This window comes from Oncorhynchus nerka, linkage group LG2 (assembly GCF_034236695.1).
Source record: "Oncorhynchus nerka isolate Pitt River linkage group LG2, Oner_Uvic_2.0, whole genome shotgun sequence".
Lineage (NCBI taxonomy): Eukaryota > Metazoa > Chordata > Actinopteri > Salmoniformes > Salmonidae > Oncorhynchus > Oncorhynchus nerka.
The window spans coordinates 45,958,134-45,982,224 of NC_088397.1; the positions used below are offsets into that span (position 1 = coordinate 45,958,134).

The 24,091-nt window shown below is 42.0% G+C and overlaps 1 protein-coding gene across 3 annotated transcripts; it reads right to left on the minus strand.

Moving 5' to 3' along the window:
• Positions 1 to 1,651: 1,651 nt before the first annotated feature.
• mov10a (Mov10 RNA helicase a) lies at positions 1,652 to 22,119 on the minus strand. Of its 3 annotated transcripts, none has more exons than XM_029671282.2 (21): positions 21,855 to 22,119; positions 21,622 to 21,727; positions 18,834 to 19,030; positions 18,380 to 18,621; positions 16,378 to 16,633; positions 16,063 to 16,131; positions 15,762 to 15,924; positions 15,198 to 15,349; positions 14,948 to 15,118; positions 13,930 to 14,077; positions 11,250 to 11,411; positions 10,976 to 11,079; positions 10,692 to 10,789; positions 10,320 to 10,418; positions 9,399 to 9,507; positions 9,141 to 9,258; positions 8,450 to 8,641; positions 8,287 to 8,358; positions 7,752 to 7,877; positions 5,487 to 5,575; positions 1,652 to 3,612 (listed from the first exon to the last, which is right to left on the minus strand). In XM_029671282.2, the coding sequence occupies exons 1-21, from the start codon at positions 21,977 to 21,979 to the stop codon at positions 3,465 to 3,467; spliced, it is 2,946 nt and encodes a 981-aa protein (XP_029527142.2). In that variant the 5' UTR covers positions 21,980 to 22,119; the 3' UTR covers positions 1,652 to 3,464. The 3 variants fall into 3 exon arrangements, with proteins under 3 accessions (XP_029527142.2, XP_029527137.2, XP_029527150.2); XM_029671277.2 differs by having other exon boundaries at positions 16,058 to 16,198; XM_029671290.2 differs by lacking the exons at positions 21,622 to 21,727; positions 21,855 to 22,119 and having other exon boundaries at positions 16,058 to 16,198; positions 18,842 to 18,927.
• Positions 22,120 to 24,091: the final 1,972 nt, after the last annotated feature.

Sequence of the window (24,091 nt, forward strand, 5' to 3'; positions counted from 1 at the left end):
ATCTAAAATGTAGTAGTTCAATTGTCGGCATACTGAAAATAGTGGCGGTATACAAATACATTACCACAAGCAGAAAAGATATGCATTTTGAATATTAAATACACTCCCATCATATGCTCTGAGGAGATACTGCCTTTAAAGTAGTAGGTATGTGTTGGTTTCCATTGGTCACTTGTCAGTGGGACATTTCCTATTACAAAACAGCGAACTAGTCAGGCTGAAGATTTCATCCAGTTTCTGCTGAGCAACGATTTCGATCATCCATCGAGACATACCTTTCCAAAATATAGTTGTTGCCAATTGATTGGAACGCTATACTTCATTTTGATATAAAGTTCACAAAAGGCAGCAAAAATATGTCTGTGGAATGTCCGTTTTGAGATGTACAGTACCTCCAGTATAATTTTGTAGCTCCCAAGGGCTGTTGCGGTGACCATATTACCGCCACTGGCAGTCATCTAAAATTTCATGTGACCGTTAAGTCACAGTAATCTCCTTTAATGCACTCTGGACATGCATTGGTAGTACCCAACTCACTCACAACCATCAGGTCACCAATGGCCTGGTACTCAGGGCTCTATTGTCCCTCTAACCACTCTGACATCAATGCAAATGCATTCAAAAATCACATCAAAACCGTATTGTGCTTTTAAAACTTACCTCACAATGAATGATCAATTCGAAGAAAGAAGCAGGTTGAGACTGTGGAAAACATGGTCATTGAGGATGTTGTTTCAAAGCCTAACATAGCGAAATGGACCGTGCTTTCTAAGGTGATCATTAATTCAAAACCACATATGTATTTTAGAGCTTATGCATTGTGCCGTTATACAATACATAGCCTACTGCATTTTACGCATTTAAGATGTATTTGGTAGATAATTGGTCTAGCAGCCTATACTACAAAATTAAATACCTTCTAGTAATCACCTTTGAGTGTGGACTGTATTATTATGCATACTGGATGGACTGGTTACCTTATGCTACACTCCAAACGTTCTATCCATGAGTCTGGGGGGGAAAACATTTAGGCCTAGGCAATGCTGTTGGTTCATCGATTATGCAGGGTGGCTAAGTCTACAACTATAGTACATTTTTATTTGATTTTGAATAGCCTAGGGTGTTTTTATATTTTCATAATGAATAGGCTGACATTACTTTTAGCTACAGAATATATCTCACCACCGTGCATTTCCATCTCCTCCTCTCTCTCCTTCATTCCTTTCGCTAGCACTCAGCGGCAGGGACTGGGAGACTAGTCAGGATCAAGGGAAAGATGAACGGAGCAAAGTACAGAGACGCCTGATGAAAACCTGCTCCAGAGCACTCAGGAACTCAGACTGGGGCGAAGGTTCACCTTCCAAAAGGACAATGACCCTAAGCACACAGCCAAGACAATGCAGGAGCAGCTTCAGGACAAGTCTCTGAATGTCCTTGAGTGGCTCAGCCAGAGCCCGGACTTAAACCCGATCTAACATCTCTGGAGAGACCTGAAAACAGCTGTGCAGCGACGCTCCCCATCCAGCTTGACAGATCTTGAGAGAATCTGCAGAGAATGGGAGAAACTCCCCAAATACAAGCTTGTAGCGTCATACCCAAGAAGACTCGAGGCTGTAATCGCTGCCAATGGTGCTTCAACAAAGTACTGAGTAAAGGGTCTGAATACTTATGTAAATGTGATAATTCAGTTGTTTATTTTGAATACATTTGAAAACAATGCTTTGTCATTATGGGGTATTGTGTGTAGATTGATGAGAGAGAAAAAAAACAATTTCATCCATTTTAGAATAAGGCTATAACGTAACAAAAAGTGGAATAAGTCAAGGGGTCTGAATACTTTCACAGTGCACTGTATAGGACCTGTTCAAATTATCACTTTAACGCTCAACATCGCCACTTCATATGCACACTCGCTCCGAAATGGGAAAAATATCCTTACTGTTTTATTCAGCGAAGTTCAATTATATTCTTCTTACTATAAAATCCTATAATATAAAATAATGGCATTTCTTGTCTACAAAATGAACAAGCCTACAGCCTATAGCCAGATAACATACAGACAGACAATTTAATATGAGTAATGGTGTGCCCCAGGGCTCTGTACTTTGTCCCCTCTTATTCACTCTTTCTATAATTAATTTAGACAAACATTTGAAAAATGAGTAACTTCACTTTTATGCTGATGATACTGTTATTTATTGTTGTGCCTCGTCTCTCACAAAAGCTTTCCAGAACTTGCAAACTGCTTTTTATACTGTTCAACATACCTTGTGTCAATTGAAGCTTATCCTCAATACTGACAAAACTAAACTAATGGTGTTTTCTAAAGCAAGAAATAGATCTGTGAAACTTTCACCTATTACTACCTGTCAGGGCAATGAGATTGAGAGTGTAACCTCATATAAATATCTTAGACTTTTAATTGATTATGGCCTCTCTTTTAAATTGCATATTCAACAACTTGCAAAAAAAATTAAGCTGAAGTTGGGATTTTATTTTAGGAATAAGGCCTATTTTTCTTTTGAAGCCAGGAGGCTACATTTATGCCTTTACTAGACTATGGTGATATTTTATATATGAATGCTTCCATGACGCATTGAGATTTATTTAAACTGCAAAACACTTACGCACCACTGCACTTTATATACCAGGGCTGGCTGGCCTTCTCTAGTCACTCATAGGCTCAGTCACTGGTATACTTTTATTTACATATCCATTTTGGGTTTAATACCATTTTATTTGGGCATTTTTATTGTTCAGAAATGTGTTGGGTACTCTTCGTTCGCAGGACTTTATCCTGCTAACTGTTAGAAATGTCCGAACTGAATTTGGTAAAAGGGCTTTTATGTACTCTGCGCCATCTGCTTGGAACGCCTTACAAAATACTTTTAAATCACTGATGAAGGATTTTGAGACTGATTCCCTGACCTGTCAATGTTTTTAATTTTCTGTTTTATGATTTTGCTCTTATGAATTCTATGGTTTTTACTAGATTACTTGTAGTCTTTCATGTTGTCTGTCTGTCTTTGTGTAATGACTTGGTGCTGCCTATCTTGGCCAGGATGCTCTTGAAAAAGAGATTTCAAATCTCAATGAGCCCTTCCTGGTTAAATAAAGGTTAAATAAATAAATATTCTCAACTCATATTCTGTTCTTCTGAAAACAAATTATCTTCATATCATGTTTCTTTAGACCTGCCTAAAATAAATAATGGATTTATTGTGATTGTGTATATTAAAATGGATTTATTTGACTTTTTTTAAATGTAGATGTTCCAAAGGCGTGCATCAGCGGCTTATATGCGTGGAGGCCTGGAGATGCTAAACATGTTTATGTTAATTAACTGTCAATTACCATGAGACCGGCTGACAAAATGTCATGACCGCCACAGCCCTAGCTCCTGCCCAGCTTTGCTGGTGTCCAGAGGGCTACTACTCAGTCCTCCACTCTGGATGGACATACTGCTAGAGGTCACTCTCCTCTGCCAGACCTGTGGAAGACTCCACCGTGATTTTAAGGGAAGCCAGTCGTGTTACTACATCTTCTTCTCCTTCAGCGTCAGTGAAGTCGAAGCCAGTGTACCCCTGCTCCTCCACACAATAGCTGATAAACCTGAACACACAGACAGTGTTGAGTGAGCTAAAAACATGTATTAAATAATCCAAACCCACTTACAGTCATGTGTACATACATGTTACATATGGGTGGCCTTGGGAATCAAACCCACAATCCTGGCATTGAAAGCACCATTCTCTACCAACTGAGCCATACATATAGCAACTATAACTAGGAGTTGTCCTGGGTTCTTTAATCAACTTTGGTATGTAAGAAAAGAGAAGAGAGCACCAATATGTGTATGTGGCGGTGGAGGTTTCCAAAAGGGTTCTGCAGCTGTTCCCATGGAAGAACCCTTTTTGGTGTAAGCAGAACAATTTTGTGATCCATGTATAACCCTCTGTGGAAAGGGTTCTACATGGAACCCAAAAGAGTTCTGCCTGGAACCAAAAGGGTTCTACCTGGAACCAAAAGGAGCTCTAAAAAGTGTTCTCCTATGGAGACAGCCAAAGAACCCTTTTTGGTTCTAGATAGCACCTTTGTTTCCTAAGAGTGTCGTGGGAAAGAAATGAGAGAGGGTGGCCCTTGTGTCTGGTGACTTGCTGACGCCAGCACAGCGTGATGATTTGATCACAATTAATGGCATTTTCCAGGTTTGGATGGCCGTATGTGTGCATATCACAGGAGTGAAACACACTGCCGCCATTGGCTTTTTCCGGGGCGGGACCTTCCCTTGGAGCCCTGGGGATTACTGACGGAGGTGTGAAGACTGATGAAACTTGACAAAATGAATGTTACTGTGAATTCATTTGTCATGTTTCAATTGTTTCAAGAGTTCATAAAGAGCTGTGAATGTTGTTATTCCTGATTATAGTGTACATGTTATGGATTAATTTTTCCCCCAGAGTTGCTGTGCTAAAGTGTTGGCCGGGAGCCGGTCAGTTCAAAGTGGGAGCAGCCCAGATTGTGCGCTCCTATTATTGTGTTGATTAGACGAGAGAAATGTGTGTGAATTGTTATGCTTTTGTTTAATTGTTTTGGCAAAGCAGTGATGGAAATGAAACAATGAGGGTTATTGAAGTGGAGTTCTGTCCTGGTTAGGAGAAAAAAGTGTTGCTTCGTTCAGGGAGTCATTGTAAAACAATTTCATACTTTGTATGCCATAGTAGTGTATTTGTTATGCTTAATAATGCTCTATCTTTTTAAATGTAAGACTTCTGGTGTGTACTCTTTGATAATTGTATTCTTATTGCATAACTGTAATTGTTACAAATTCCTTGCTGGTGACCGTCATCAGCACCTCGCAACCCTGAGCTGCACACTCCAAATCCCCATCCCCCACGACCGGAGCCTGAGAGTCTAGGGAGTACCATAAACCTCTCTTAAACTCTCCCTGACCTGATAGGTTTCTAGGGAGGTTACTAGGGGGCCAGACATCCGCCAATCCTTATGACTATACAGGACACACAATATGTACGGTAGTCCTCATATTTCAGAGTAATATTTTCCTTAATTATTCTTTGATGTAATGGTACATTTTATTTACACAACACATAGCCTGTGCTTGGGTTCTAACTTTACATCTCTGCGCTAAGCTTGACTCAATGCTGGAACTTCGATCGCAAGAATTCGCTCATAGTATCTGGACATTGTTAATTGCATAGCAGTTATCTTAGACACGTGTAATTATAGTTAATGGGACAGGTGGTGCAAGACTAGCTTTCTTGCTAGACTTGCCAGAGATGCTTAAGGCCTATTGCATTTATTCACGTGATTATGGAGTCAGATTGAATTATTATATTACAATCATATTCCTCCTGCACTAATTGTCATCCTCAGTAGTCAGAGTGGAATCATACCATTCTACAGAGGATAGTTAACATTCTCCTCATGTTAACTTTCCTTGGCCCTTGGGAGAACAAAGGTCTTACCGCTCCCAAGTTGGGTCCTTGTTGAGGATAACAGGGTTTCCCACCACTATCAGCAGGGCCTTGGCTCTGGTCATGGCCACATTGAACCTCTGTAGAGAAGAGAGGACATGGTGGGGTCAGCTGACAGTTGCACAGAAAGACGGGACATACAGTACCCGTCAAAAGTTTGGACACACCTACTCATTCCAGGGTTTTTCTTTATTTCTACTATTTTCTGCATTGTAGAATAATAGTGAAGACATCAAAACTACAAAATAACACATAAGGAATCATGTAGTAACCATCAAAATATATTTTACATGTGAGATTCTATATGTGAGATTTTATATGTAAGCCAATCAGTTGTGTTGTGACAATGTAGGGTGGTATACAGAAGATAGCCCAATTTGGTAAAAGACCAAGTCCATATTATGGCAAGAACAGCTCAAATAAGCAGAGAAATGACAGTGCATCATTACTTTAAGACACGAAGGTCAGTCAATACGGAACATATCAAGAACTTTGAAAGAGCAGTCGCAAAAACCATCAAGCGCTATGATGAAATTGGCTCTCATGAAGACCGCCACAGGAAAGGAACACCCAGAGTTACCTCTGCTGCAGAGCATAAGTTCATAAGTTTACCCTGGGAAATTGCAGCCCTAATAAATGCTTCAGAGTTCAAGTAACAGACATGTCAACATCAACTGTTCAGAGGAGACTGTGTGAATCAGACCTTCATGGTCAAATTTCTGCAAAGAAACCACTACTAAAGGACACCAATAAGAAGAGACTTGCTGGAGCCAAGAAACATTAGCAATGGACATTAGACCGGTGGAAATCTGTCCTTTGGTCTGATGAGTCCAAATTTGGGATTTTTGGTTCCAACCGCCGTGTCTTTGTGAGATGCAGAGTCGATGAACGGACGATCTCCGCATGTGTAGTTCCCACCATGAAGCATGGAGGAGGAGGTGTGATGGTGCTTTGCTGGTGACACTGTCAGTGATTTATTTAGAATTCAAGGCACACTTAACCAGCATGGCTACCACAGCATTCTGCAGCGACACGCCAACCAATCTGATTTGAGCATAGTGGGACTATCATTTGTTTCTCAACAGGACAATGACTGTCCTTGTTATTAGTGCTACGAGAACGAACTCTCTGATCTGGGGCAATGGTCAGCTCAAACATGAATGGCTTCAGTAGGTTTATTGTCTCCCTAAGTAAAGTTATTTCATCCTCTGCCATAAACTCATTCTCAGACTCGTAGCTACTCTCTATAAATTCAGCCATTTTTTGGAGTTCCAAAATGTTCTCTCCTGCCAGTGATGTAAAAATTGTGATTTACAGTTGCAGTTAGCTGGCGTTCTAAATCTTAGTGTTTCACTGCAGGACATGGTGAAAAGCTAATACTTTCTCTTGGGTCTAGTACACAGAAAATTAGCCAGTGTTAAATCAACACTGAGAGTGTTCAAATTAACACTGGTCCAGTATCTATATGGGTCCACACTTTTCAGTGTTAAATTAACATATTGCTAATTGTAAAGCATTATTTGCATATTTCCCAGAGTGCATTGCCTTTCAAGTAAATTGTAGAGTTACCACCTATGACTGTATTTGTTGCATTCATCCATTTTCATTCCTGTTGCATTCCCCAAGTAAGATCCTAAGCAAATATGTTATCATTAAAATGGAATTATTTAAGACAATACATGTATTTCATAAGGCCTTATGTTGAGAGCCTAGTTTTTACCCTGATACAGTGGCCTGAAATGCATGTTTACAAGCCACATCAGGCCTGCAAGTCACATTATGCTGGCTTGCAAAGTAATGTGTCATTCCTATTGGAATCCAGCCAGAGTGGGGATATCCAACATTTTGAATATTTATTCACTCGCAACCTGCATTCCAAATGACTGCCAGAGTTGGGAAGAGTAAGAAATGAGACTACATAAAAGCATCTAAACTGGAATGATCTTTTCAGTAACGGGTGTAATTAGTCCAACTAACATATTGGATTAGTTGAGAAGAATGTATGTTATTTATATTTGAGTAGCATAAGATTAATTAATCAGTCAATATACATGCAAACACATACATATTGAAACAAATGTTTTATAAAAATCAACCTGCAATAGAGCATGCTGGGAAATATGATAATGATGCACTATTACACTATTATTTATGCATACACACAATGTACACATGCGGACACAAAACGCACGCATGTGGGCGCACACAGACATCATATAGAGCAAGAGTGAGCAAAAGGTAAGTGCTGGGAAAGACCTTCTCGTTAGTGAGGAAGCCAATGTTAAAGTCTTGGTCCATCTTGACGTAGTTGATGCTGCTGCGGACGGTAGAGACCATGATGATCTTTCTCTCCTGTCCCTGGAACTCCTCTACTGAACCCACCTGAAACAACAACAACATGCTTCATCAAGAGTTTAAGCTTCAATATGTAACTTTTTGGGTGACCCGACCAAATTCACATAGAAATGTAAGTTATAGATATGTCCTTCTCATTGAAAGAATGTCTAAGAAGCTGTAGATCTGTTCTAAGTGCGCTATTTCTTTGCTTCCCGTTCTTAAGTTTAGTTTTTAGCTTCAAACAGCTGAAAATACAATATTTTTGGTTATTGAAAATATATTTCACAGCGGATTAGATGGTACAATGTGTTTTGTCACATAAACTGAAATTAGGTGAACAATTTGAATTTTAGCAACCAGGAAATGGCGGAGCGATTTCTGCATATTGCACCTTTAACGCCTCATCTAAACAAAGGCCTCAGGTTGTAAGACTGATGTATAACACAGGACTCACCTTGAGCTCCTTGATGTCCTTCCATTGACTCAACTCTTTGACAAAATTCAGAGCTTTTTGGATTTTCTCAACCTGTTAAAAACAGCAGATTAATTTAGGTAAAACTCCTGCATATCAGGTATAGTTCATGATGGGTGCTTTAACTCCATGGATGAAGTCTCACCTGTTTCCTATAGGGAGCAATGATGCCAATGTCTTTAGGGGACAGTTTGGGCAGGCCCTTCTTGCCCTGGGTCTTCATCAACTTGGTGAGGTAGTCCACCAGGACTTCAATCTCTGACACGTTGAAGAAGGACGGACTGTTGCCTTCTCTCTCATCCTTTCCCAACACTCCATGGAATATCAGTGGGAACCCCTACACAGAAGGACCACAGGACTACAAACAATACTGGAGACATTTCCACCACCCACACAATCACAACTTAACCCATGATTAAGATTCAGCTTTATGCAACATGGCCACTCATATTTTACCTTTTAAATATTCATTAAGAAATCAGGAGAAACAGCAGTCCACATAGACCTGTTGCTGCATGTTTGAGAAAGATATGCTTTAAAACATATATATATTTTATTTTTATAAATATGCTGCTACTAATGTTAATGGGGATTCAGGACTAGCTCTGTGGTCAGAGGGGAGCAGCCATGCCTCAGACAGACAGACAGGCACGCGCTGACATTGTAATTACTGAGCTGCCTGAGGAGAAGAGACCCTGGAGAGGTGCAACAACACTAACTCACACACCTAACAAACCTCAAATCAGAATAATGTTCAGTAGGCACTGAACGGGAAGAAAACGTTTGAATCAGAGATGGTGCTAGCAGAACCTGTACAAAAAGAACACTTGTCACACCTCCTTGGGCAGATGCTCCCAGTTGCAGTAAGTTTCACGATCCCACTGGTCTGCAAACACCTGCAGCTCCTTCTCATAGAAGAGCTCATTGGGAATCTTCAGAATAGCAGGGTGGGACCTGGGGAGGAAGAGAAGAGAAGAAAGGAATAGGGGAAAGGAAATAGTTAAGGTAGATGAGCTCAGAACTATCTAATCAAACGATGTTACAAAATAGCAACACTGGAAAGAACAGGATGGAAGAAATCCCAGAGCCCAGACCTGTAGTTGCGAAGGAGCTTGGTCACAAAGCGACTGTCAAAGTGTCCAAATTCTCCATCCTTCTGATACAGTGGGTTGTCTTTCATCAGTCTCTCTAGCAAAGAAATCCCTGGGATACACAAAAGTTAATCTTATAGTCATGGGAGAAAGAATAATCCATTTCTTCCCAGTACGGGGCATTCGTTATGCGCACAAGCTTGTGTGTGTGACCCCCCAAAATTCTGGGCCTAATCATAGAATGACATATAGAACCCCTATTAATTCAATAGGATCTCTATTGGCGTAGTCGTAAAGATCTGTCATATAACTTATAAAATGTATTACCTTTCATTTAGGGATAAACACAACCAGTCATGATGTTTTAATCTGACTGTTAAACAATCACTTCAAAGGGCTCCTTTACTAGGCTACCTGTGCCGTTCATCCACTAGCAACATATTTCCAGCCTCCAAACAGTAGTGAATGGAAAGGGACATCTGTTACACAGAAAAGTGTAATGACATTTGGCGAATGTCATTAGGGCAGAATGTATGCGTCAATTGCTGTCCGTGCGCGTCTCAGTGTCGGCCCCTCATCTCTGCCTTGACAAAATGTCAGTGTTCTCGTCGAACGACATCACATTTTGGAGCGTAGGTTCTCTCACCCGTTGTCAAGTTCTTTTTTCATGCAGTAATGATAAAAAGTGGTGTAATAGCCTAGTTTTCTTTTAATTATTGTGATAGGCTCATGTTTTACCAGTATGGCGTACCGCCACTATTTATTTTGCTGGGACACCGCACCAGACCGTACCGCATTACTTTCACCCCCGCTTATAGTACATTGAGCTTGCTGATATTCCAGCTATGAGACATGACAGAAATGGGGATTGTTTATTGAATATAGTCATTGGGAATGCTTCATTGATTGCGCATTAGAGCCTACCCATTCCATACTGCATGGCCAGGGGGGATCGTAAAATGGGTCCTAGCTGCTGAGGGTCTCCAGCCAATACCAGCTGGCCCTCCTCTGGATGGAGCAGGCCTGTGGATACAAGAGGCAGCCATTGGCTACTGGATAGTAACAAGCCAATATGGTCATGTTCACTAGGGCCAAAACGAGATGAAGCATTTTGAAATATAATCAAATAGAGGAGGTGCAACAGGAGTTTATCCAATACGATGACAGATTTTTGTTATCTGTTACAGAACGTTTTGCTGAGTTGTTCCCTACTGACCGCAAGCCAGGCCTATGGTGTATAATCTAATATAGGGCTCACACATTGAACAGAGCCCTCCCTGGTATTATCTATCTCACCTGCGATCCCAATGATGCTCTCTGGCTCCACTGCTTGACCCGACTCATCTATGAACACATGGGTGAAGTGACCGACTGGGATGCCGCCGGACACAAGCCTAGGAAAGGAACACCAACACACAGTGGTTAAACAGAGAGACTTCATCAGGAAAAATGATATATTTTATGTAAAACTGTAATAATCTGTAAGCACAATGTAACAACGTTAGTAATTACACACTGCAAATCGGTTCTTACAGCAGTATAAAACCATTCAGCCTTCCTACTGTAAAAATGAGCCGTACCGTCCAGCTGTCACCAGTGTGGTGATGATGACCTTGTAGCCCATCAAAACCTCCTTTGTGGGAAACACAAAGCTGTCCTGGCTCGCATCCCAGTTACAATGTTTCTGGAATGCCGAAGAACATGGAGAGGGAGAGTCATTGGAAAGGACACACAGTGAAATGTCAGTGAGTATAAAAATCTGTTGAGACTTGTATTCTCAATGTATTTTATTTGTTTAACCTTTTATCACCATGCAAGTGGCCTACAACCTCATGTAATATGTGTGAACCTCACCAGGAGGTTTTGGGGCACCGTGCTGAGGGGTCTGCTGCTGGCATAGAGACGGTAGACACAGTGAGGGTCCATGTGACCCAGCAGCCTCTCACACAACAGGTCTGATGCACTGTTAGATGGGGCACATGCCAGAATGTGGCACAGAGGATCCACTCTGTTCAGCTGAAAACACAGGCATAACGTTTAACACTAGAACCGCCAAGATGGTCAATCTGACCGTTTAAAAATTTTGTCATTTCAATAAAAACCTTGAACACACCTGTCCCTGACTTTTCCTAAATATGTGTATATTACACTGTAGCAGTACTTTGAGAAAACTAAACTCAGCAAAAAAAGAAACGTCCCTTTTTCAGGACCCTGTCTTTCAAAGATAATTCGTAAAAATCCAAATAACTTCACAGATTTAAAGGGATTAAACACTGTTTCCCATGCTTGTTCAATGAACCATAAACAATTAATGAACATGCACCTGTGGAACGGTCGTTAAGACACTACAGCTTACAGACAGTATGCAATTAAGGTCACAGTTATGAAAACTTAGGACAGTAAAGAGGCCTTTCTACTGACTCTGAAAAACACTAAAAGAAAGATGCCCAGAGTCCCTGCTCATCTGTGTGAACGTGCCTTAGGCATGGGATATGTACGTATGGTCACTGTGGGGACGACATTGTCGATGCACTTATTGATGAAGCCGGTGACTGAGGTGGTATACTCCTCAATGCCATTGGATGAATACCGGAACATGTTCCAGTCTGTGCTAGCAAAACATTCCTGTAGCGTAGCATCCGTGTCATCTGACCACCCCCACCCCTCGTCTTACCGGACGTAGCCATTCTGTCCTGCTGATGCACGGAAATCCCAGCCAACTGTATATTATCCATGTCGTCGTTTAGCCACGACTCGGTGAAACAAAAGATATTACCGTTTTTAATGTCCCGTTGGTAGGATAGTCTCAAACGGAGCTCATCCTGTTTATTCTCCAGTGATTGCAAGTTGTGCAATATAACAGATGGTAGAGGCAGGTTTCACACTCATCGACAAATTCTCACAAGGCCCTCTGATCTGCAACCTCTGTATCTCCTTATTTTCTTCATGTGAATGACGGGGATTTGGGCCCTGTCTGATAGCAACATTATATTCTTTGATCAGAATCATAAAAAAAAAGATCTTTGTCCAGTTCGAGGTGAGTGTTCACTGTTCTGATATCCAGAAGCTCTGTTCGGTCATAAGAGACGGTAGAATCAACATTATGTACAAAATAAGTTACAAACAATGTGAGAAAAAACCCCACAAAATAGCACAATTGGTTAGGAGGCCGTAAAACAGCAGCCTTCCCTCCAGCGCCATTCTTTAAAAATGTACATGTAGCAGACATCACATGCTTATAATTCCCTGACCTACCACACAGTCAACACTGAGTATATCAAACATTAGGAACACCTTCCTAATATTGAGTTGCACTCCCCCCTTTTGCCCTCAGAACAGCCTCAATTTGTTGGGGCATGGACTCTACAAGATGTCGAAAGCATTCCATAGGGATTCTGGTCCAGTTTGACTCCAATGTTTCCCACAGTTGTGCCAAATTGGCTGGATGTCCTTTGGATGTCCACGGGAAACTGTTGAGTGTGAAAAACCAAGCAGCGTTGCAGTTCTTGACACAAACCGATGCGCCTGGCACCTACTACCATACCCTGTTCAAAGGCACTTAAATGTTTTGCCTTACCCATTCACCCTCAATAAGGGATCATAGCTTTCACCTGGATTCACTTGGTCAGTCTACATCATGGAAAGAGCAGGTGTTCTTAATGTTTTGTATATTCAGTGTATATTTTACAGTAAAAATATAATGGAATATAACAGAATAAAATATAAATTATGTTTTTCAAATGGCTATCGCTGATTGTCGCCAGTAACTCGCATGCGGAACACATGGAGCCACGATATTTATAGGAAATAGTTGTTTTGAAAAAGAGCCCATCAACAACAACAAAAATTGAGAGCTTATTGGCAAAACCAGGTTAATTAGAAACCTTACAATCTGCTCTTTCCAATAGGGTATAGCAAATCAAAACCTCTGGACTACATGGACCTTTGTAGGATGATTTGACCCATCAGACCCATCAGTCAATTGAATTTTGTCTTTAGGCTACATCTATTATTATACTGCACATGAGAACATTTTTCAATATAGTTTAGGTGTAGTTTGGATGGACCATTAGCTGGGCAGGCGACTCTTGTCTTACAGTCAGAAAATACACTATTGTCTTATTTTAGTATTTACAGTCTATGCGCTTCTGGATCAATAAATACATTTTCAGACTTATTACAATTTACATTTAGTGTCCTGAGGTTTCTTATGGCATATTTTAGCATAGTAAATGCATTCGTTTTGCAATTGATAATGTGTTATGGAATATTTACACAATTGAAAGATCAACAGTCAGAATGAATTCCAGCACCGCGAGTTTAAGACAGGTTTGGGGGGGGGTACATATTGTTTTTATGTAGTGCTATGTTATGCTATTTACATATAATGTTACATACGGTATATAGAATATGAGCGCTCCACTGCCCCATCAAAGCGAGTGAAGACGAAATGGTACATCAAATATTAAGACACATCATAGAACATGTATGCAATATGTCATACTTTATTTTTGTGTGATGGGGGAGTTTATACCTGGTTCATGGCTTCAACTAGAGTGATAGTCTTGCCGGTTCCTGGAGGTCCAAACACCAGGTAAGGAGCAGGCTTGGAGGCCCCAGACACGATGCGCTGGATGGCTGCATGTTGTTCCGGGTTGTTCTCCAGCTGACAATTAAACATGCTGGAGAAATGTGGAGGAAACATTGGACCATTGTTACTACAATGTCATATCATATGTGTCAACCTGTATTCTCCAATCAAAAATATGTTTAAAAAGATGCTGGAGACAGGAGGAGATAACGATCACTTAGATCACATGCCAGGCTTATCTGCTGTCATCAACTGTTTCCACTCAAACTGTTTGATCCGGAATAGGAAAATATGTTTTTGCATGTCAAGTACACACTGAAACCGAAGAAATGGAGCCACTAAACTACGAGAAGGTATGTGATGTAGAAACTAGATATGGGCCCCGCCAACTTGACACAGACAGAGCTGCCAGTTGGATCCTTTATTTGAATAAAACTCCTTGGGGAAATGTCTTGCTATCTTGTGATAAGCGTGGGACTTTTTAGGCTAACAAAAGGCAGACCATCTAGATTTCAAACTCATTAATGAGGTCTAGTCACTGACATGAAACCGAGAGGCCGGAAGGGAACAAAATTAGAAATATGAGAGGAGCCATTCACAATCTACGTTTTGAAATGTCATGGCGACACTCCTTACAAAATGGCATTATATAATGGGAATCACACCAACGCTTCTGTCTGTGACCTTCCTCTGAGAGAGATATTCATTCCTTCACACTTACAGTTTGTCATTTGGTATGAAATGTCATTGAAACACTTTAGATGAAGTTGCTCTCGTACTTGTGTAGCGACACTGTAATTACCGCAGATACATCATAGTAATTGGTTTGTGATTCCATACTAATGGAGTTGAACGGTTCTTGCGATTACATGAGTGTATAATGACACAACCATCTACCCACAACAACAGAGCAAAGCCAGTGTGAGTGCTTTGCTATTGGCTGGAAGGGGGGAATCCAGACCTGAGTTTGGGCATGTGGGTAGTCCGGACTCCAGACCCCGATGGGAAAAGCACCTCGTCCATCTGGTGCTTCTCTGCCAGGTCCACCGCCCGGTGCTGCAGCTTCAAGGGGAAACGGTTGATGGTGAACTCCACGTCAAACCTTGTGTTACTGATGAAGCTCTGCACCAGCCTGAGAGGAAGGGAGGGGGTTGGAAAGTATCCTACAGATGGCCATTGCATTGTAACATTATGGGTGGTCTCTCTCTTACCTCTTTGAGAAGCCCAGCTTGACTCTTTCTAGCTCCACTCTATGAACGTAGCCTGTATACACTGTGATGGGTTGGACCTTGTCCTCAGACTTGGCCACTTTCAGGCAGTCTCCCCTAAGGACAGACGGCCTATTCTCTGCCACACCCGGGACCTGGTGAATATCATGGAGAAAGACACTCAGCATACTTATGGTTAGAGTGATATTTAGAGTCAGTGATCGTACCCATTCATTTGGGGTTGAGTTTTATATCACTGGATCTAAACAAAACAGAGCACGAGATGGGAACTCATTACACAACTTTGAGGTAAAAACATTTTTTTAAAGACTGTCAATTTAGTTCAGGAATGAACTATCACTTTAAGTCATCATTGTCCTCTCTGATCATTGTCCTCTCTCTCTCTCTCTCCACACCTGCATTGCTTGCTGTTTGGGGTTTTAGGCTGGGTTTCTGTATAGCACTTTGTGACATCAGCTGATGTAAGAAGGGCTTTATAAATAAATGTGATTGATTGATTGACAACTGCAGGCATACAGTACATTATGGCCTTTTGCCTTTTCTTACTTGTAGAACCAGGAGTCTTCTGTTGTCCCTGTCCTGAGTCATGGTTTGGTGATGGAGGTCATATTTCTTGATGTCCACCTCCATCTGGATCTCCTCCAGGTGCAGCAGGAGGTGGAAGCGATGGTGGTAGTTCCTCATCTTCAGGGGGCATTTAAGGAGGTTTCTGGGAAGAACATAGACAGAGACCAGACAGAATTGTCAATGAGAATGACCTTCAAGTACAGGAGCTATCAGTCTGGGGAGGATGGGGTCTAGGCAGTTATTGATCCCAGCAGGCAGGCAGGCAGCACACTGACCTCACCGATGAGAGCTTCTGTCTGGCTGTAGGTGAGAGGTACTCAGAGTCCTCCAGTCTCTGTTTAGCCAGGTCCTTCAGATAAAAGGGATACTTATAGTCTCTGAGTTTCACTAGCATTTTCAGAGGCTGGACAACAGATCTGCCGTGACAAATGAGAACGATGAAATGTAACGTTTGACTATAAGGAATATCATTATCAAGCCACATAAACAATGTGAAAAGAAAGTTCATTAGAATTAGAACAAAGTATGTACAGTATACGACTATTGATGAAAATGGGTAAACAAATGGGTAAACATCACTTTTGTCTTACTGTACCTTTCAGGGGGCTCTCCCTCAACTATCACCGTGTCCACAGGCTTGTATGGCGCCACTTGACAAGGCTTGAAGGGAGCGAAAGGCCCCAGCTCCACAGCTAAGTGAGTCCTGGCTGATGCCTCCATCTCCCTCACTATGCAGAAGGGCTTAGAGGAGCCTGGAGGGTTTGACTCCGTGCAGAACTCAAAGTACATGGTGGCAGGGAAATGGCCATAATGATGCAGCCAATAGTGAACCTCTACATCATAGCTTTCCCCTGTGAAAATCAACACAACACATACAGTGGGGGTAAAAAAAGTATTTGATCCCCTGCTGATTTTGTACGTTTGCCCACTGACAAAGAAATGATCAGCCTATAATTTTAATTGTAGGTTTATTTGAACAGTGAGAGACAGAATAACAACAAAAAAATCCAGAAAAAAGCATGTCAACAATGTTAAAAATGGATTTACATTTTAATGAGGGAAATACGTATTTGACCCCCTCTCAATCAGAAAGATTTCTGGCTCCCAGGTGTCTTTTATGCAGGTAACAAGCTGAGATTAGGAGCACAATCTTAAAGGGAGTGCTTCTAATCTCAGCTTGTTACCTGTATGAAAGACACCTGTCCACAGAAGCAATCAATCAATCAGATTCCAAACTCTCCACCATGGCCAAGACCAAAGAGCTCTCCAAGGATGCCAGGGACAAGATTGTAGACCTACACAAGGCTGGAATGGGCTACAAGACCATCGCCAAGCAGCTAGGTGAGAAGGTGACAACAATTGGTGCGATTTTTGGAAATGGAAGAAACACAAAAGAACTGTCAATCTCCCTCTGCCTGGGGCTCCATGCAAGATCTCACCTCGTGGAGTTGCAATGATCATGAGAATGGTGAGGAATCAGCCCAGAACTACACGGGAGGATCTTGTCAATGATCTCAAGGCAGCTGGAACCATAGTCACCAAGAAAACAATTGGTAACACACTACGCCGTGAAGGACTGAAATCCTGCAGCGCCCGCAAGATCCCCCTGCTCAAGAAAGCACATATACATGCCCGTCTGAAGTTTGCCAATGATCATCTGAATGATTGAGGGCAACTGGGTGAAAGTGTTGTGGTCAGATGAGACCAAAATGGAGCTCTTTGGCATCAACTCAACTCGCCATGTTTGGAGGAGGAGGAATGCTGACTATGACCCCAAGAACACCACCCCCTCCGTCAAACATTATGCTTTGGGGGTGTTTGACTGCTAAGGGGACAGGACAACTTCCCCGCATGGACGGGGCCATGTACTGTCAAATCTTGGGTGAGAACCTTCTTCCCTCAGCCAGGGCATTGAAAATGGGTCGTGGATGGGTATTCCAGCATGACAATGACCCAAAACACACGGCCAAGGCAACAAAGGAGTGGCTCAAGAAGAAGCACATTAAGGTCCTGGAGTGGCCTAGCCAGTCTCCAGACCTTAATCCCATAGAAAATCTGTGGAGGGAGCTGAAGGTTCGAGTTGCCAAACGTCAGCCTTGAAACCTTAATGACTTGGAGAAGATCTGCAGGAGTGGGACAAAATCCTTCCTGAGATGTGTGCAAACCTGGTGGCCAACTACAAGAAACGTCTGACCTCTGTGATTGCCAACAAGGGTTTTGCCACCAAGTACTAAGTCATGTTTTGCAGAGGGGTCAAATACTTATTTCCCTCATTAAAATGCAAATCAATTTATAACATTTTTGACATGCATTTTTCTGGATTTTTTTGTTGTTATTCTGTCTCTCACTGTTCAAATAAACCTACCATTCAAATTATAGACGGATCATTTCTTTGTCAGTGGGCAAACATACAAAATCAGCAGGGGATCAAATACTTTTTTCCCTCACTGTACCCAGGCAGGGTTTAATAGAGAGGGTGTGAGGGCAAACTCACTAGAAGTTCATTTATTTTAAGGTGTTAATTTGTTTGCAAAGCCTAAAGAATTCAGACAAATTTTACCGTGCATTGAGACAGATGGTGCTCGAGTTTTTCTCACCTGGACATAGGAAGAGCGGACAGGCCCGAGTCACTCTTCTCTCGTCCATCAGTGTAAAACAGCGGATCCTGTGCAGAGCTGTGTAATAGGTGAAATACACACAACTCGCTCCGTTGTTAGAAATATAGAACTTGACTGCAAACGTTTCCTGCAGGCGCTCCACGTTGAACGTGACTTTACCATTGGTCATCTCAGGATCTGAAGTGATCTCAATGCCGCCCTTGTCAGAGGTCAACTCTGCCCTGAGAGAGAGAGAGAGAGAGAGAGAGAGAGAGAGAGAGAGAGAGGGGAGGACATACCAGTCAAACCACAGAAGATCATCATCTACATGATCCCCATACAATCTAGATAGGACATGGACCAACTGCTGCAACAAATCTAATGGCTATCTTGTTGTCACATCTGACTGGTCACTAACCAGTCTTATACAGTAGGAGCTCACACAATATCTCACCTGTTCACCTTTAGGCTTTGGAGGATTTCTTTAGCGAGCCTCTTCTTGGGTGTCAACACAGTGTCGACAGGGGTAGCGGAAGAGGATGTGAGAGGAGAGAAAGGCTCTGGGGCTCCTCCATTTTCCTGAGGTGTGATATTGTCCTGTTGTTGACGTACTGAAGGTCTCCTCCACTGGTCACAGTAGTACACTCGGACCTGTCATACCAGAGACCAGGAAGAAGATATTGTCTAGGGCGGTGGTTCCCAAACCTTTAATTGTCCAGTACCCCTTCAAACATTCAACCTCCAGCTGCGTACCCCTCTAGCACCAGAGTCTCAGTCTTAAATTATTTTCCACACAGTCTGTGCCTGTATTCGGTTTTCATGCTGGTGAGGGCTGAGAATCCACTCTCACATACTGTAGGTATGTGGCTGCAAAGGGCATCAGTGTCTTAACAGCTCGATTAGCCAAGGCAGGATACTCTGAGCACAGCCCAATCCAGAAATCTAGCAGTGGCTTCTGATTGAATTAAATTTTCTCAGAACCACTTGTTGCAATTTCGATGAGGCTCTCTTGTCAGTAAGGCATGCAACAAAAGGGATAACAAATCCAGTTTGTGTCATCCGTTTCGGGAAAGTACCTGTGCAATTGCGCACCCAACTCACTCAGTTGCTTTGCTATATCACATCTGACATTGTCCTTAAGCTTGAGTTAATTTACACACAAAAAAATCATACAATGATGGAAAGACCTGTGTGTTGTCTTTGTTAATGCAGACAGAGAAGATCTCCCAACTTCTTAATCATAGCCTCAATTCTGTCCCACACATTGAATGTAGTTGCGGAGAGTCCCTGTAATCCTAGATTCAGATCATTCAGGCGAGAAAAAACATCACCCAGACAGGCCAGTCTTGTGAGAAACTCCTCATCATGCCAGCCGTCAGACAAGTGAAAATTATGGTCAGTAAACAAAACTTTAAGCTCTTCTCTCAATTTAAAAAAACGTGTCAATATTTTGTCCCTTGGTAACCAGCGCACTTCTAAGTATGTTGTAAAAGCGTTACACGGTCGCTGCCCATATCATTGCATAGTTCAGAAAATACACAAGAGTTCAGGGGCCTTGTTTTTACAAAGTTAACCATTTTCACTGTAGTTTCCAAAACGTATCTTAAGCTGTCCGACATTACCTTGGCAGCAAGAGCCTCTCGGTGGATACTGCAGTGCACCCAAGTGGCGTCGGGACCAATTGCTTGCACGCGCGTTACCACTCCACTATGTCTCCCTGTCATGGCTTTTGCGCCATCAGTACAGATACCAACACATCTTGACCACCAAAGTCCACTTGATGTCACAAAGCTGTCCAGTACTTTAAACATATCCTCTCCTGTTGTCCTGGTTTCCAGTAGTTTGCAGAAGAGCATATCTTCCTTAATTGACCCCCCATAAACGTAACGGACATATACCAGGAGCTGTGCCAGGCCCGCCACGTCTGTTGACTCATCCAGCTGTAACGCATATAATTCAGTGGCTTGTATGCGAAGCAGTAATTGTTTCAAAACAACTCCAGTCATGTCGCTTATGCGTCGTGAAACAGTGCTGTTTGATGAAGGCATTGTCTGTATAATTTTTTGGCCTTTTCCCCCAGCATTGTCCCAGCCATATCCACCGTAGCCGGAATTAATTAAGTCCTCCACAATAGTATGGGGCTTGCCTGTCCTAGCCACTCAGTAGCTCACCATATAAGATGCTTCTAGCCCCTTCTAATTAATGGTATCTGTTGCTTTTATACACGTCTTACTACGCGAAAGTCGTCTTAACTCTCGCTCATAAAACTCACATGGCTTATTTTTCAAATTGGCATGCTTTGTTTCTAAAAGTCTTCGCAAGAGTGAAGGTTTCATTGAGTTGTGCGATAGTACTTTTGCACTGTGGCTGAGGAAAGGCACAACTACCAATATAAGTGAACCCCATATCAATGTAGTTCTCATCAAATTTGCACCTCTTCGATGGTCCAACGTCCCTGTCTGTTGTTTGGTGCTTTCCCGGGTAAGAGGGCAGTAGCTCATTGGCTGCATCAGATTCACAACGGTCAGTGTCCATGCTAGCTGGGATAACTGTAGAATTACTGATGCTAAGCATTGGATGTGGTCGTGGAAGCAGAACAACTTATGTCGTCGACAGGTGCAGGTACTACCAGTAAAGCTGGGATGTGTCTCTATGGCGCGGGCCTTACTTTTTTTAACCATTTATCAGCAAAAGGAATGAGCAGCAGCTACGTTTGGCTACGTACCGACCGTTAGTGGAATTCCCGCGAGAGAGTAACGGTTAATGTGATTGGATGTTAATTATTTGACTAGGCTACCTGTATTTGACATTGTGTTGTTATTTCACTGAACACTAGATTATTTTATTTTATTTTTGGCAGTTAAACGAGGCTACTCAGGCGAGAGAGAAAAAACACACACAAATGTATAGCCCTGTTGGAAAATATAAATTAACCGTTTGAAAATGTGTTTTTTTTTATTTATTTTTTTATAAATGTGAATCACGTTTTTATTTGGCGTACCCCAGTTTGGGAATACCTGGTCTAGGGCATATCCACAAGGGTGTAAAGGGGATATTGGGCTCTATGTATTACCTGACAAGCACATAGCCCATATGCGGATCAATCATCTGTTTCACTTGTCTTCCCTTTGGCCAAACATTGAGTGGTGCCTTAGTTTGAGGCTGAGCCTCACATCAAGAACATAATAACTACAGTAGAATAGAGCTGATTGGGGTTGGAAAGTGCAACAAGGTATTATTACCTGGGGTTTGACATTAAAGTATAATTTCCCCTGTCGTATGCGGACTTTGTTGAATTTCAGCAGGGCATATAGAACGTTGGAAAAGTGGGGGTCTTTCAGTCCTTCCCTGAAAAACAAAACCATGTAGTCATATGTCAGCTGTCTGACTGAAGCATACGGTGTACTATTAGGCCGTATGTGACAGGTCAGGTGTCACAGTTAGTTAGCCTTTGAAAACCAATCCCTTTCATTACCTGAATTTGAATTCTAAATCGTAAATGTCACGAAGTTCTTTTCTATCCGACATAGTCGATTTCCTTTCTCCGAGGAATTCTATGAAGTCCAATCCGGATTCGAGCGAGTCCATGAGCGACGGCATGTTGCAACGTAACAACGATTGATAGTGTTTTGAATAATGATTGTATTGCAGACAGTGGAAACAAATTAAAGGTATTGGCTATGGTCAAAATGGCAACCCCCTATTCGCTTTTCGGCGCCGTGTGTTCACGTGTGCATACAGTAAATACTGTTTCAGCGTTTCAGGGACATATCTGCAAAGTGCTTACTGAGCGCAGGAACGAAAAGTAGTTTGAAACCAAACTTTCACAGAATATGAACGTGTAAATTATGTAGTGTTCATATTAAATCACATAGTACCTTTAATATTTGATACATGTTAAGATTAATATACTCATGATAAAAAGAGAAGTCTTTACTTTAGCATGAATTAACGTTAGTCCTTCCCAGGGCAGTTTGTTACATAATCCCTACAATTGAAACTATTACAATGAAACTGTGTACGTGATGCAAACAATCCGGCATGGATCGCACATCACTTATTTTTGATCTGAAACATCGATTTCTAGCTTTTGAGTTTAGTATTCCAAGAAAAGCGATTGTGTTGTCCGTCAACCCTTCCCTGTTCATTGTGGTATGATTGTGTATTTCAAATTGTTTAAATCTTTTTTTTTTACATAATCTAACTGGGCCAGTTTTCACCAAAACAGCACGTCAATATAAGATTATCACGCGAGTATTATGAAGGAAAGGTTATACACACAGCGCCTTCGGAAAGTATTCAGACCCCTTCCCTTATTCCACTTTATTTTTTTTCTTACTTTAGCCTTATTCTAAAATTGATCAAATTAACATTTTTCCAATCAAGCTACACACAATACCCAATAATGACAAAGCGAAAACAGGTCAAGAAATTTTGCAAGTGTATGTTTTTTTCCACATAAATACCCTATTTACATAAGTATTCAGACCCTTTGTTTGAGAATCGAAATAAATTGAGCTCAGGTGAATCCTGTTTCCATTGATCATCCTTGAGATATTTTATAACTTGGGAGTCCATCTGTGGTAAATTCAAGCGATTGGACATGATTTGGAAAGGCGCACACAATATTATATATGGTCCCACAGTTGAGTGCATGTCAGAGCAAAAATCAAGCCATGAGGTCAAAGGAATCGTCCGTAGAGCTCCGAGACGGGATTGAGTCGAGGCACAGATCTGGGGAAGGGTACCAAAACATTTCTGCAGCATTGAAGGTCCCCAAGAACAGTGGCCTCCATCATTCTTAAATGGAAGAAGTTTGAACCACCAATGACCATGACTCTTCGTAGAGCTGGCCGCCCAGACAAACTGAGCATCCGGGGCAGAAGGGCCTTGGTCAGGGAGATGACCAAGAACCCGATTGTCACTGTGACAAGAGCTCCAGAGTTACTCTGTGGAGATGGAAGAACCTTCCAGGTTAAGGACAACCATCTCTGAAGCACTCCACCAATCAGGCCTTTATGGTAGTGGCCAGACAGAAGCCACTCCTCAGTAAAAGGAACATGACAGCCTGCTTGGTGTTGGCCAAAATGCACCTAAAGGACTCTGACCATGGAAAACAAGATTCTCTGGTCTGATGAAACCAAGACTGAACTATTTGGCCTGAATGCAAAGCATCACATCCTGAGGAAGCATGGCACCATCCCTATACAGTGAAGCATGGTGGCAGCATCATGCTGTGGGGATGTTTTTCAGTGTCAGGGACTGGGAGACTAGTCAGGATTCGAGGGAAAGATGAATGGAGCAAAGTACGGAGGTCCTTGATGAAAACCTGCCCCAGAGCACTCAGGACTTAGGTTAAGCCCTAAGCACACAGCCAAGACAATGCAGGAGTGGCTTCGGGACAAGCCTCTGAATGCCTTTGAGTGGCCCAGCTCGAGCCCGGACTAGAACCTGATCAAAAAACACTGGAGACCTGAAAATAGCTGTGCAGCAATGCTCCCCATCCAACCTGACAGAGATTGAGAAGTTCTGCAGAGAAGAACCGGAGAAACTCCCCAGATACAAGTGTGCCAGCTTGTAGCTTCATACCCAAGAATCGAGGCTGTAACCACTGCCAAAGGTGCATCAACAGTGTACGGAGCAAAGGGTCTGAATACTTATCTTTTTATTTACATTTGCAAAAATGACTAAAAAACAGTTTTTGCTTTGTCA